Source organism: Doryrhamphus excisus, chromosome 11 (genome assembly GCF_030265055.1).
Source record: "Doryrhamphus excisus isolate RoL2022-K1 chromosome 11, RoL_Dexc_1.0, whole genome shotgun sequence".
Taxonomy (NCBI): Eukaryota; Metazoa; Chordata; class Actinopteri; order Syngnathiformes; family Syngnathidae; genus Doryrhamphus; species Doryrhamphus excisus.
This window is the reverse complement of record NC_080476.1, coordinates 10,234,870-10,250,335: the sequence shown is the minus strand read 5'-3', so window position 1 is coordinate 10,250,335 and position 15,466 is coordinate 10,234,870. Positions and strand designations below refer to the sequence as shown.

Sequence of the window (15,466 nt, the reverse complement as noted above, 5' to 3'; positions counted from 1 at the left end):
GGCCAGTCATCCCACGCAGTTAGTCGTTTTTTTGGTGACCTCCCATTCTTCACTCCTCTCACTTCTCCCGAGTGCTTAGTAAGGAACACTGAAAGTGCTCAGAAGTGCTTCCCACAACATTACACAACAAGTAGGGCAGTTTGCCTCCACAATCTTTTGTTTGACCCATTCAACTCTTTTCTCGGCTGTGCTGATCCGCTTGTTTTCTCACAAACTTGACAAGAACGTCACATTGTCGATATAAATAGCAGTAAAGGAAACTTTGATATCAATTTATTTCAGGTAATCGTTCAGACTAAAACATATGTTAGTAAATAGGTCTTGTGATCGGCGTTGAAAGGCATTTATCAGCATATGCCGATCACATGAAATCGATCGACCCATCCCTGATAAATAAATAAAAATAAGTGATGAAAAGGTTAAACATAGTTTCATGTTGAGTAAGTACAGTAATAAGGCAAAATGTGTAAACAAAGATTGCGGTCAGACACACTGGCATAGATAAACGTAGCCTGTGATAAGCTGTCGTCGGTTGACTCCACATTTGATGGACTATTTTTCATTCTCACGACAATAAGAATCAAAACGAACGTCAACACAAGGTGGGTGGCGTACATTCGTAGGGCAAACAAATAAAAGCACGGTGAAACATTCATTCATTTTCTACCACTTATCCTCACGAGGGTCGCGGGGGTGCTGGAGCCTATCCCAGCTGTCTTCGGGCGAGAGGCGGAGTACACCCTAGACTGGTCGCCAGCCAATCACAGGGCACATATAGACAAACAACCATTCACACTCACATTCATACCTATGGACAATTTGGAGTCGCCAATTAACCTAGCATGTTTTTGGAATGTGGGAGGAAACCGGAGTACCCGGAGAAAACCCACGCATGCACGGGTAGAACATGCAAACTCCGCACAGAGATGGCCAAGGGTGGAATTGAACCCTGGTCTCCTAGCTGTGAGATCTGCGCGCTAACCACTAGACCGCTGTGCAGCCTAAAAATAATATTAATAATAACTTGAATTATATTAGGAAAGCAGGAAGTGAACAAATGTAACAGTTACTGATTGTAAAAGAACCAGATGGAGGGGTAGGACGGTGCAAACTCCACACAGAGATGGCCCGAGGGTGGAATTGAACCCTGGTCTCCTCGCTGTGAGGCCTGCGTGCACACCACTTATACACCGTGCAGCCTGAATCCACATTTAACAAGATTTTGGCTTTTAAAGGCTGTGGTCTTAAAGGTAATGCTTGTTTGCTTACTCCAAAAAGTATTGGATGTATACACAACTAATGCATACAGAATCAAGATTCAGCAGATTTGTGTGAAAAGTCATTGTGTGTGTCCCCAAATGGCTACATCACAAACAAGCACTTTTTCAATTCAGCCTTCAGTGTGTCCTTCAAGCGCGCAGGAAGTGAGGCAGATTAAACCTTTTGGGCCCGCTAAGTCAACATGTCTCTGTTGTGTGCCGTGGCGTTATTGTTCAGTTGTCAGTTGAGCGTTGGCTCATCGGAGCTGTGTCCGCTGTCCACTGTCCGTGCACTCCGAACGCTGATCTCTGCAGAGAGGCTCAGCAATCCGACCCACCCCACCCCACCCCACCCCCTTCCAACCGCTGTCAGTGTGCCGACCAAACAGGGCATTATTAGTTGGAAGGAAAAAAAAACTGCTGGGCTAAACAAAAAAACCCACATTAATATTGTGAATTGTTTTCTTTTCAGATGTTAAATCTGCCAGACCTTTATGATGCTGTACGGGAATTATTGTTGAATTCGTTCCGTGACGCGCCGGTAGTCAAGAATGTGTTTGTCGGTAGTCGGTAAATTGGCTTTGGATTAGATTTTGCTGCAGAACATTATCCGACTATTTATCTCCATGAAGGCATCTGTAAGCAGTTCATTATAAATATAAACAATAAACAGTGTTCTTGGGATCTGTTTACAATGCCATACCAATCAGTGAAAATTTGGAGTGATGCAATGTTACCCGTAATCCTATGCGGTAGTCACACAAACATTTATTTTCATCATGCTGAAAAAAGGCCCGCATGGAAATTGCATTCCTAATTAGGATTAAAAAAAAGGGGTCGGGCAGCCAGGACAAGAATGTGAAGCATTTGTAATGAGCGCGGGTGATGCCATCTGTGCAGTGTGGCGAGGAGCTAATTCTGGCCTTCAGTGCGGCGTGATTTAGTACACATTTTTCCTGGTTGCGGCCCCCCCTGAATCAAGCGTGAAATCCAACTTTGACTGCAGCTTAAAGAAACCGTTTCTGAGAGTTGAATTATTCCCACCCGACCCCTCCCGTTACGTTTATACCACAGGGCTCCCCAATTCATGCGGGCGTCCGAGCAGCAGATCCGGTCATGAAAAATAAACAGCCAATTATTTTAATCATTAAATTTATCAGCAACACCGTGGAGGCTTTAAACTTTACGCTTCCTACGGATCCCAATTAGCAGTCTGTGGGGGCTTCTCTCTGGTGATGATCGTCTATATATAGTATAGCTTGGCTTATGCTGACCTGCTCTCATGAAGAGTTCCTAATTAGCGTTAAAACTGGACTAGACGACTAGCAAAATAACTTTATCAATAAAGCAGCATTTCAGCAGCACAGTGTTACATGAATATTAAATGTAACTATATTTAATACCGCTCATGGCTGGATTTGTTGGTCTGTAAATGAAGTTTTTATCGTAAATGGCCATTGTTGGATGGGTCCGAATACCCGTTTAAGCATTGTTCTGTTTAATTAAGCACTCATTCACTCCTCCGGTCTGGAACTGTGTCACAAAACAAAGGTCTCTATTGGTGTTCTTGGCTGCAGGAAACCATGTGAAGTAGTGTGACAGCGCTACTATTTTTATACAGCATCCAGGATCTGATAAGCTCCACACAGCAAGATGCTTCACATGACTTGCTAAATGGTTCATTTTGTCATTGAAGATCATTCTGTGAAAATCAATTTTCGCAAAAATTGAAATAGAAAAACAGTTTGTGAAGTTGTTCATTGATTTAAGATATGCATCAGATTCAGAATTTTAGATCAGAATTTTATTTTTACCTTATAAACACGCCGGAAACCACGACTCCAGTGAGGATAAGCGGCATAAAAAAAAGAAAGAAAACCTGGACACTGTACATGGGGGACAGCGTGGTTGCATTTGTGTTGATACAGTAGCTGGTACGCGACGCTTGAACCAATATACGATGGTTATACATCCACATAATAAGAACGTCAGCTATTAGCTCAACCAGGCTAATTTTCAGTGAGGATCTACAGTGTAAATCGTGTAAAGCGTTCATCTATAAATCTCCTGTATGTGCCGTAATGTATATTTTCCTGAATAAGACACCCAAAATGGCTGCTAATACAAGTTAATCATTTTTATTAGGCTAATAGATTATTAGAAAACCCATCTAAAAATGTCAACTAAAACTAAAATTTCTTACCATGCTGCTAACTACTCCCTTCAGAGAGCAGCACAAACTGGGTCTAACAAGGACAGAAAAACGACGCACAACTGTGCAAGAAGACAAATATCTGAGCGTGTGTAGTTTAAGACAAAGACACCTCACAAGTTACAGACATGAATAAAGGATTGAAACAATTATGAAACACTGAATATCAAGTGTATGCAAACGTCCCTCCTTGTTTGAGCCCCAGATGACCGCCTCAACGTGTTTTGCAATCGAGCAAAAAAAGGAAAAACACCCATGAAATGTATTATTTTTCTGCTGAACTTTGCCATTGAAAGCTTGCTTCTCCGACTTCTTCACAATGGGGGCTGGAGGTGTAGCTTTTCATATACATATCCACATTATACATATTTCTTAAATAATAACAAACTGTGCATGATATGCATGGCAAAAGTGTAAAACTTTCCTTCTCAGTGTCCACGCTCGTGCGCTCGTAATTGCTGGAAGTCAAAGTGGGAGTGGGCAACATACAGACACTAACACTGACACAAAGTGACAGGTTCCCAGGCATTCAGTGACACCATCGCCCCCCCCCTACTTACCTCATTGGCTCCGGCCGAGTATTTGACCCCGTCGCCATCAGAGGGCTCACCAGCAGTAAGGCAAGCGGGCTGGCCTGGCCTCATCCAGCCTGCGGTAATGTTGCATGTAAATGCGGCATAAATGAATACACAAGGAGGCCTGGTGGGGGAAAGCAGCACCTTGTGAGTCAACACCTGGATAACATAGACGGCATGCGAATTACTTGTTGATGCAAATTACTTGTTGACGGCCAGCCAATGACAGGGCACGTATAGACAAACAACCATTCACACTCAAATTCATACCTATGGACAATTTGGAGTCGCCAATTAACCAGTGGCTAACAGTCTAAAAATAAAGAAGCATTCATTTTCTACCGCTTATCCTTACGAGGGTCGCGGGGATTGCTGGAGCCTATCCCAGCTGGCTTCGAGCGCATGGTCACCAGCCAATCACAGGGCACATATAGACAAACAACCATTCACACTTAAATTCATACCTATGGACAATTTGGAGTCGCCAATTAACCAGTGGCTAATAGTCTTAAAATAAAGAATTAATTTCAAGAAATGCTGCAAATGTTTGACGGACAGTATGAATGGCCTGCAAGAAAATACGTGTCGTAAACGGCAATTCCACAACTTCACAGAGTGAACTATATCTGCTATATATAACTATATATTTACTATATCATGATATGGTATCATAATTTTTTGACTATTAATATTAATATATTTTGTGGCTGTATTCACCCACAAAACAGTAATTCATTCATTCGTTCATTCATTTTCTACCGCTTATCCTGACCAGTGTCGCGGTGGGTGCTGGAGCCTATCCCAGCTGTCTTCGGGCGAGAGGCGGGGTACACCCTAGACTGGTCGCCAGCCAATCACAGGGCACATATAGACAAACAACCATTCACACTCACATTCATACCTATGGACAATTTGGAGTCGCCAATTAACCTAGCATGTTTTTGGAATGTGGGAGGAAACCGGAGTACTCAGAGAAAACCCACGCATGCTTTTGGATTTTCAAAATGAGCTCCAAGCTACTAACAGGTTAAAATAGGTGTAGAAGAAAGTTGAACACAAGAAGACCACAGCTGTGACAATACAACCTGGGGTAAATACTCACCGGGGTCATTCTCTTTGCCAGCTCAGCCCTTAAATCTTCCCCCTGTAGCTGTTGTCGTGTCACAAGGTTACTATTTACATGGAGGAAGAGTGAGGTCTCGCTCACTTTCTCCCACAGCGACTTGAACAGGTGGGATCCTGTCTCAAGTCCTATGACCACAGGAGGCGGTAAGCCCCGTGTGACATTGATGAATTCATTTGTCAGGCTTTCATCAATGGCTGTCATGACAGTGACGTCGATGTCGACATGAGCGTTTGTTGACTGTGTGCACATTGTAATGCAGCGTGACGAGACATTTTTCATAATAATAATAATAACAATAGCGTTTGATCATGTATATCAACTTAAGCCATAATAACAAGAACCTGTTTGACTTACTGAGTTGGTCGACATAATTGGGTTGTCAAGTAGGATGCATTATTAACAAATGAAATATATATTCGTAGTGAGAGCACTTGTGTTTTATAATAGAAAGTAAGGTGTCTTAGACATAAATGTTTAGGCATTGACAGAGTACTCCCTGGTGATGTTACTGACACGTACAGACCAGTTTACTAGTAATACTACTCTACACAATGGCCTTATTAATTCATTTGCTACCAAAGACGTATTTATAATTTTTTTCAAACCAAAGAGGTGATGATGCAGCATGTTTGCAAAAACTTAGCTATGTTTTACTGCTGATTACTAAAGAACGGAAAAAGGAAGAAACAAATTAATTTTTTCTGCTGAAAGACGAGTGTCGGATCTTCTGTGTGCTTTGAAAAATCTGTCAAAAAACATCAAAAATGGCCGGTACTGAGAGGGACGGACGAGTTTTCAAAATTGGCTGGGATTGAATGAGTTAACAAGAAGAGAACACATATACAGTGAATGGTCCCACAGGAGCTGCTGTCAGCCTCTCTACACTGCTAACCTGCTCTTAGCACTCAGTTACTGTATGACTGTATTACTCTGACTGTATTACACTATGTATTTTTCTTTATTTAGCCATTTTTATGCTTGAAATGTATGCAATGGGGCGGCATGGCGGTCTAGTGGTTAGCGCGCAGATCTCACAGCTAGGAGACCAGGGTTCAATTCCACCCTCGGCCATCTCTGTGTGGAGTTTGCATGTTCTCCCCGTGCATGTGTGGGTTTTCTCCGGGTACTCCGGTTTCCTCCCACATTCCAAAAACATGCTAGGTTAATTGGCGACTCCAAATTGTCCATAGGTATGAATGTGAGTGTGAATGGTTGTTTGTCTATATGTGCCCTGTGATTGGCTGGCGACCAGTCCAGGCTGTACCCCGCCTCTCACCCGAAGACAACTGGAATAGGCTCCAGCACCCCCCGCGACCCTCGTGAGGAAAAAGCGGTAGAAAATGAATGAATGAATGAATGTATGCAATGAATACATACAATTTGCTTAATATGCATTATTTTTACTAATAAGAGACCATATTCAACCACAAAACATGGACGACTGTATAAAGTAATTTGCGACTTTTGAGGGAACGTAAGCATGACTTAACTTTTTACATTTTGCTCACTTACTCATGCGTCTTTTTTTGAAGGACCATTTTAGTAATTGTTCACAAATTTAGCATGAATTAGAGACAAAATACTTAATGACAACTCAATTGTTTTGAGTCGTCAGCATGAAGGCTATTTTATTATCACTTCATACTAACTGCTGACAGTGCCACAGTATGACTTTTTTTTATTATTTTTTTATGCTCCCTCCCTCCCTCCCTCCCACCCCCCCAGTTTCATCCTACCCTCTTTTCAACTTTGGTCATCCAGTTGCTCGAGGCCTGCATTCACCTTTTGTGCTCCATAAACTGAGCAGTCATGTAATGCAGTGTCAAAAAGTGTAAAATAGTTTGTAGGAGAACATTCGCCCTCAAGGTGTGGTGTGTACTTATAGTATAGAAATTCCCTAAATGGAATGGATAGTTGCAATGAACCCCACAAGGACAATCCCATTCAGGGCTGATATATTCACGCATCACAGGATCAATGGGCTAACTAATCATTTTCTTGTTTTGCCAATATCATGCACTTCTGAGACAATTAAAATATCAATTATTTATTATTTCACTCCAAGGGTCCATAGATGTTTCTTTAGTGTAATAAGTACATTCATTCATTCATTCATTTTCTACCGCTTTTCCTCACAAGGATCGCAGGGGGTGCTGGAGCCTATGCCAGCTGTCTTCGGGCGAGAGGTGGGGTACACCCTGGACCGGTAGCTGGGGATCATTAGTGCATTCTAGAACCACTTTAATATTTTTTTATTTTATTTATTTCTAATATTTACTGGAGATGTGGGTTTGTCTTTTTTTTTTGGATGCATGGTGTCCGTAAACAGTGCTTTTCAAATCAATTTTATGTTCTTTAAGGTTGGCAGGTTGTCTTAAATGACTTATTTAATGTGATTATGTCTACTATGTTTGGTAATACGAGTGTAAAGGTGACTATAGGGGTGTTATTTCATGTCCAGAGGTCTCTAATAATGTTTATGTGTGATATTTAGAAGTCGGAAACAGGTTATCTGTGCTCTAACTACTACATTCATTCATTCATATTCTACCGCTTATCCTCACAAGGGTCGCAGGGGGGTGCTGGAGCCTACCCCAGCTGTCTTCTACACCCTGGACTGGTGGCCAGCCAATCACAGGGCACATATAGACAAACATTCACACTCACATTCATACCTATGGACAATTTGGAGTCGCCAATTAACCTAGCATGTTTTTAGAATGTGGGAGGAAACCGGAGTACCCGGAGAAAACCCACACATGCACGGGGAGAACATGCAAACTCCACACAGAACTCAGGTCTCCTAGCTGTGAGGCCTGCGCGCTAACCACTCGACCGCCGTGCAGCCCTTAATAATAAGCACATGAAAGTACTTATTACACTAGAAAGTGAAGTACATTTCAAGGACCTGTTAGGGGTTAACTGTGGAGTGTGTTGCCGAATGAATAATCAGGGAAGGGTATGCGATGCATGCGGCGCATGTGTTTATATGCATGGTGCATGCACCCGGCTTGCAACATGTGCGTGGATGCACATGCTCTCTTTCCAAAAGGTGGTAAAACCTCCCCTGCCCCTTTGATATCCTCAAACAAGGACAGACATTTTTAGACACGTGTAGTATGTCATGTTGTCATTAATAAAAAAAAATATCAATCGTAGGACACGGCCTTGGAGATGCGAGCGCTTCAAACGACAGGGTCGTCAGGGAACTGTCAAAGGGTGTTCCTGTGACATGAACACTGATTTTTGTGGGACAAGTGGAGGAAATTAATCTTCTGTGTACAATCTATTGAACTGACTCTACTCAGCTGGATGAGTAATATAGTGGATTAAAACATAATAAAATACCCACACTGCTCCATATTTGGTCACAACAGCAAAGCGTTTGAGTGCAGATAAAGGGGCGGAGGAAGCAGCGCTCGCAATGCCAGGAGTGTGAAAGCAAGCAGCAACTGGTTGACTTTAACGAAACTGGGTGTGTGTACTTTGATGTTCACGCTTCCAAAAGGGGCGTGGGAATAGTCTCTGTATGCACGAGGCAGAGATGCTCCACAGGGGAATACCACTCGGTTGCTTAATTGAACCTTTCTATTTATGACACCGTTCTCACCTCTCTGGATTCATCACCACGCGGCACCACAGGAAACCAGTGCAGATTCCCATGGGGAACAACAGAACAAGGAGGGATTTATTGCACAGTGCCGGCATCAAGAACAACCCAGCTCATCTATGCCTATTGTATTATTCAGTGATGTAAAACCTGAAGGGAGGGGTCGGAGGGGGGGTTATAAGGACATTACACTAAGATTAGAGTAAAAAAAACTCTGTGCTGTATCATGAGGTCAGCAAGAAGGATTAAGAAAAAACAACTTTTGATGCAGATTTGTTGACGGCCAAATCTCACACAGCTGTGTCCATCCTAACAGGAAAAGGAAATAAACACAAATATAGGTCACTGAGGACCCATGTTGGTGTCATGCTAATAAACAATGACACCCATCAAATGTTCGATGTTCAGTTCCTCAATGTGTTGCGTGTCATCATGCTGATTATGAAGTATTTTGTGGTTAACTTTGCTTTGCCACTGCATTCCTGATTAGAGATGTCCCAATTCGATACCATAAGTTTACTGGACGGGATATTGCACCGTTGGTCTGAAAATAGGAAGTACATTTACTTCCAAAGAGTCAGGAAGAGTCTGGCATGATCAGGGAGGAAAGACCTCGGTTCCAAAACACAGTCAGCACTTTACGAGCTTTCATCGAGTTCCTTGGGAGTCGTCTCAACTTAGCCGAGTCAGCGATTGTCTATCTGAAGACTACCTGTAATAACACCGGTATTGAAGTAATACTGAATCATAAAGTCTGTAGTCAGAAACGTGTACGGTGTACACACCCCATAACTATTGATAAGGTATTGCCTTTTAAATGGAATGCCCTGCGGGATGCCTCGGGTGCCAATAGAAAGGCTGGAATAGCAATTGCTGAGCTGAAGATAGTATGAAACTTCAGCTTTGACATTTCACACGGTTCAAACATTAAGGTGAAGCGTTTATAGAAGACAGTAAATTACGACTGGGTGTAATGAGGGCGGTACTTCATTAAAGCGACAAAGTGACTGTAAAATACACTGAAATCATATGGATAGTGCATGATTAAAAAAAACAACAACAGCAGTTTCTCAATGGAATCACCCACTTAAGTGATCTGAATTGCAATAACAACCTTTTATTTGGAAACTTACTCTGTGACTATATGGGGAGTGATTGCAGAACTGCGAATAGGCAGGGATCTACTGCTAGGACTACGTTAAAAAGCCATAGCATTTCAGTATATGGAATCAAATTATGGAATGGATTGAGTAAGGAACTCAAACAATGCACAACGGTGAGCCAATTCAAGAAACAATACAAGCAGTTGATGTTTGCTAAATACAAGGATGAAGAGTCTTGAACCAGTCATGTGTGATATATATATATATATATATATATATATCACTATATTGACAGTTACTATGGTACCCATTATGTCATTGGATGGTCATATCACCTCGTACTTCGGTATGTGATTTAAAAAAAACAAAAAAAACTTAAACTATATTAGGAAAGCAGGAAGTGACAAATGCAGTAAACAGTTACTGATAGTAAAAGTACCGGATGGAGGGGTAGGATTTAATAAGCTTTGCTTCTTCCTACTCCTTTTAAACATGTGGAACTGTGAACTGATTATGTGATGCATTCAATTGTAATCTGATGCATGTTCAAATGAAATAAAACCATTACCATTAACATTACCATAAAAATCAGGTTCCAAGCAGTAATTTCATTATACAACTAACTATTGTATAATTTGTACAATTATTAATTTTAATTTAATTTTATTTTTTAATTTACAAAATAAAATACTAATAATTGCATATTATTATAACAATTTCTGAATAATAAGATAATTTTTAAGAAGTTAAAAAGGGTATTTTATTAGATTTTTTCCAGGCTTTTTGCAGGGCCATATAATAAGATATTGCGTGCCGAATCTGGCCCCCGGATCTTAAGTTTGGCACCTATGGTATAGGACATAGTATAGGACCTATACCACCCCAATTTGGGTGAAATACAGAAAAAGCACAGCAAAAAAATGTAACGATGTAAAAATGTAATGATTGTAAAAGTACCAGATGGACGGGTAGGATTTAATAAGCTTTGCTTCTTCCTACTCCTTTTGGACATGTGGAACTGTGAACTGATTATGTGATGCATTCAATTGTAATCTGATGTATGTTCAAATGAAATAAAACTATTACCATTACCACTGTAACTCGATGCAAAATAATCTACAACCCGAGTGAAAACCCACAGCATGTCCGCTCCCTTGCACATATTAAAGACGTTATGTATAATTAAAGCGATGGCTGTTTCGTGCACGATACAAAGTCAAAAAGAATTAAAAACATGATCATGTAGACACAGAAATGTAAATAAGATAAATAGAAGGCTATTTCATTCATTTAATAACATCCCTATAAGGAAGGCGACTTGAGGTGGGCTCTCCAACTTGGCACACTTCATTTCCTGAAGGATGCCCCGATGAGATCACCCTCATGACTGTTCGGAGTCTTCCTGTTGATTTGCTGGAAATATGGCTTCAGTGACCATATTCTTTTCCTGGACAGCTGTTTCCATGGCGGACCTCTCAAGCTTTTTATCTCTGCGTCAAGCTCACTTAGGCACCTAATCTGTACTAATACCCGCCGAATTACGGATGAGGACAGGGGGGTAAAAACTCCCTACGCTCTTTCAGACCAAAGAGGAAACCACATTGGTTGTTTAGTAGAAAGTTAGAGCACCAAATTAATCATGTGGAATCATTTTTAATGTCATCTTTGGATTCTGTTACAGTGTGCATATTCTGATATTTTGAACACTCGGCATGCCTGGTCTATTTAGATGAGGTATATAGTTACAGTGTACATGCAGTACATTTGAAAGTCAATATCAGACTATGGCACGATTGCATGCTTTACATACACAGGCTTTTGTCAAAAGGCTAAAAAGGCATATTTTTGCAAATAATAAAATAAATGGATATCTGTATATTTCCTCAAATACACCCTTGAACAAAATTACTAGGATTTGTATTTTATGGATTGCAATAGAATGACTCATCCGCCCAATCTCCATCCTTTAACCTTGCTCTCTTTGTTGGGGTTCATAAGCCTAGCGTTACGGAAGATGCTGGTTCATCACCTGAGTGTTCTTCCTGCCTGTTACTACTCTCCAGAACTAGTATGCATATTATTACTGATGAGCTTCTTATTGTCAAATGAGGTGTGATCTTGGTTGGTACGGTCTCCACGACACAGGTTGTCATCTTGTCATGATCTCCACGCAGACGGTGGGCTAATCAGCTTAAGATTGTCTGCTTTGGCAGAGGACCTAAGACCTAAGTCCATTTGCCCAAGGTCTTGGAGATATTCTGCCTTTGTTAGTGTTAACAGGCTTATACAGTATTACCTTTGTACTGCATTCAGAAGACGCATTCAAATAAGTGATATGCAGTGTTGTGCATGTGGTACAATAATAATAATCACTATAATAATAACACAGGCTACTGTTGTGGTAGTAATCAATTCATTCATTCATTTTCTACCGCTTTTCCTCACGAGGGTCGCGGGGGTGCTGGAGCCTATCCCAGCTGTCTTCGGGCGAGAGGCGGGGTACACCCTGGACTGGTCGCCAGCCAATCACAGGGCACATATAGACAAACAACCATTCACACTCACAATTTAGAGTCGCCAATTAACCAGTGGCTAATAGTCTTAAAAGAAAGAATTCATTTCAAGAAATGCTGCAAATGTTTGACAGACAGTATGAATAGCCTACAAGAAAATACGTGTCACAAACGGCAATTCCACAACTTCACAGAGTGAACGAGATGCAATATTTCCTTTACTATATCATGATATGGTATCATAATTTTTGGACTATTAATATTAATATTTTTTGTGGCTGTATTCACCCACATTCATTCGTTCATTCATTTTCTACTGCTTATCCTGACGAGTGTCGCGGTGGGTGCTGGAGCCTATCCCAGCTGTCTTCGGGCGAGAGGTGGGGTACACCCTGGACTGGTGGCCAGCCAATCACAGGGCACATATAGACAAACAACCATTCACACTCACATTCATACCTATGGACAATTTGGAGTCGCCAATTAGCCTAGCATGTTTTTGGAATGTGGGAGGAAACCGGAGAAAACCCGCGCATGCACGGGGAGAACATGCAAACTCCACACAGACATGGCCGAGGGTGGAATTGAACTCGGGTCTTCTAGCTGTGAGGCCTGCTCACTAACCACCAACAGACATTTTATTTAAACATACATTTAAGCAGTATAACATTCACAAAGTTGGCTTGGCTACACAGAGTGGAATTGAACTCAGGTCTCCTAGCTGTGAGGTCTGCGCACTAACCACTCGTCCACCGTGAAGCCCCGGTAGTAGTCCAACTAAACTTTATTCGGTACCTCAGACGTCCATCCCGTTGACACTTTCTAGTTTTAATGTATAACTTACAAGATACACTACATACATTCTGTATAAACTATGACAACATTGCGCAATACGCTCATCTGACCACTGAATGTGCTTCAGAGGTCAACCGCTACTAATAATACGAGATGACGAGTCATAATGTCATTAACAGAGCGCTGTTTTCTGATCCTCTCGTCATCTGAGAGCCGCCCAGAACATTTTAACCTGACTTTGAAACGGTTCATGAGCGCGAGCTACGCTCTCCCGACTGTGTTTCTTGGTTCACATTATTCCAAAACAGGCATAGATTTTGCGTGGATTTATTTGTGGACTAATGGCTGTCAGGATGATTCAGCGGTGCCCTCTACCCGGCCAGTGTTGTTGAACCATCAGGCCCGCACGGGCAGCAGCATCAGGCCCACAGAGCAAGGGAAGAGAGGGCTCGGCAGGCAGTTGAACTACTGGCATGGTGAGCTTGCCCTGAAAGAGCACATGCCTCTGTGCACAATTATCCACTGCATGGAAACAACTCCCCCACCCTCAACAAACACACACACACAATGGTTTGACCAACACGACTAAAAATGGAAGATGAACAGTTCCAAAACTAGGCCAAAGAGCGCCGGGACGTTAAGATCATCTCGGTTGATGTGGGGTTGACATTTATCTTCTCCAACTTTGAGTTTATGAAATTTCAGATGAGCATATGTTCGAGTGTCTCCCCGAGGAGAGTCTTTAAATGAGCGGCGCATGTCAGCTGGTATCGTCAGTATTGTGAAAAGCTGAAAGTCTGATGTGGCAATCGCCTCGTTTCTTTTGCTTTGCAGGCTACTTCAGCGCATTAGCCGTGGTACTGAAGACAGACAACAACTCACCGTGGACGGATGAGTTTGACAGTAAGTGCCGCCGCAAAAACACACAAAAAAAATGGTCTTGTATTTATTGTTTGTGGTAACGTCATATCTGTTTACTCTGCAGGAGTTGAGCTATCGTGTTTGATCGACTCCATTTCCACTCACAATCCCAGAATCGAGTGGAAAAAGATCAAACCTGAGGGACCAAGCTATGTGTACTTTAACATGAAGGTTTCAGGTAACTAATGAGCAAACAAAGCAGCTTCAGTGTCTTGTGTGTTTATTCACTGATGGTAATGGTAATGGTAATGGTAATCAGATTGCAATTGAATGCATCACATAATCAGTTCATAGTTCCACATGTCCAAAAGGAGTAGAAAGAAGCAAAGCTACAATGACTTAATGGGTACCATAGTAACTGTATCGTTGTGCATTGTTTGAGGTCCTTACTCAATCCATTCCATAGTTTGATTCCACATACTGAAATGGTAATGGTAATGGTTTAATTTCATTTGAACATGCATCAGATTACAATTGAATGCATCACATAATCAGTTCACAGTTCCACATGTCCAAAAGGAGTAGGAAGAAGCAAAGCTTATTAAATACTACTCCTCCATCTGGTACTTTTACAATCAGTAACCGTTACATTTGTTCACTTCCTGCCGTAATACAATTTAAGGTTTTTTTTTGGTATGGCTTTTTAACATAGTCCTATATGTGCATATAGCATATATGTGTTTCAAATGTAGTTCTTCTCTGAGATCATATTTCTCATTTCTCATTCATCACTGATGAATTCTCCTTCCAGGCGACTTGGCCAACCGAGCGGTGATCAGAGAGCCGGCGACGTTGGTAATAACCAACGCCACGCGATTGGACACGGCCAAATATCGCTGCGAGGTCACGGCTGCGGATGACCAGAAGTCCTTTGACGAGATTGTGATTGACCTTGTCGTTCGAGGTAATTTCAGGAGACCCGTGCCGTTGATTTATCCCGTTCTCGACTTAAAAGGATGCGGACTCCCGAGCGATGTATAAATAAATAAGACAGCCTGAGATCATTCTGAATTCAGCCTAATAATAACACACAATTATTTTGCCCTTAAAAGAGAGACCTTGCCCAGTGATTCACACTTTGGATGCGGTAAGATGACACCGTGTTGTAGGTCGCACCAACCCTTTGGCATACATGTGAGGATGTGTTGTGACCAGACTAGACCTACCCAGCTGCAAAGGCATGTTCTGGGCTATAAGCGGATAGCTCTGAAACTGCATCTGCTCCGAATTGCAGTGCTAAAGAAAGCAAGCGCCACATGTTTTGGTGGCATTTTTTGGCACAAGTCAAAAATCCCGTTCCAGTCCAAATGGTGAACCATCCCGGCGTTCCGGGATAAGATAACTTTGAAAGC

General features: G+C 41.8%; 1 protein-coding gene across 1 annotated transcript in view; it reads left to right on the top strand.

Moving 5' to 3' along the window:
* The window catches only part of LOC131138601 (junctional adhesion molecule 3B-like), a 66,015-nt gene that overhangs the window by 37,363 nt on the left and 13,186 nt on the right, over nt 1–15,466 (top strand). The window contains exons 3-5 of the mRNA XM_058087659.1: nt 14,028–14,096; nt 14,179–14,292; nt 14,866–15,018. Of these exons, the coding sequence (XP_057943642.1) occupies nt 14,028–14,096; nt 14,179–14,292; nt 14,866–15,018 (336 nt within the window). The remainder of the gene's footprint in view (nt 1–14,027; nt 14,097–14,178; nt 14,293–14,865; nt 15,019–15,466) is intronic.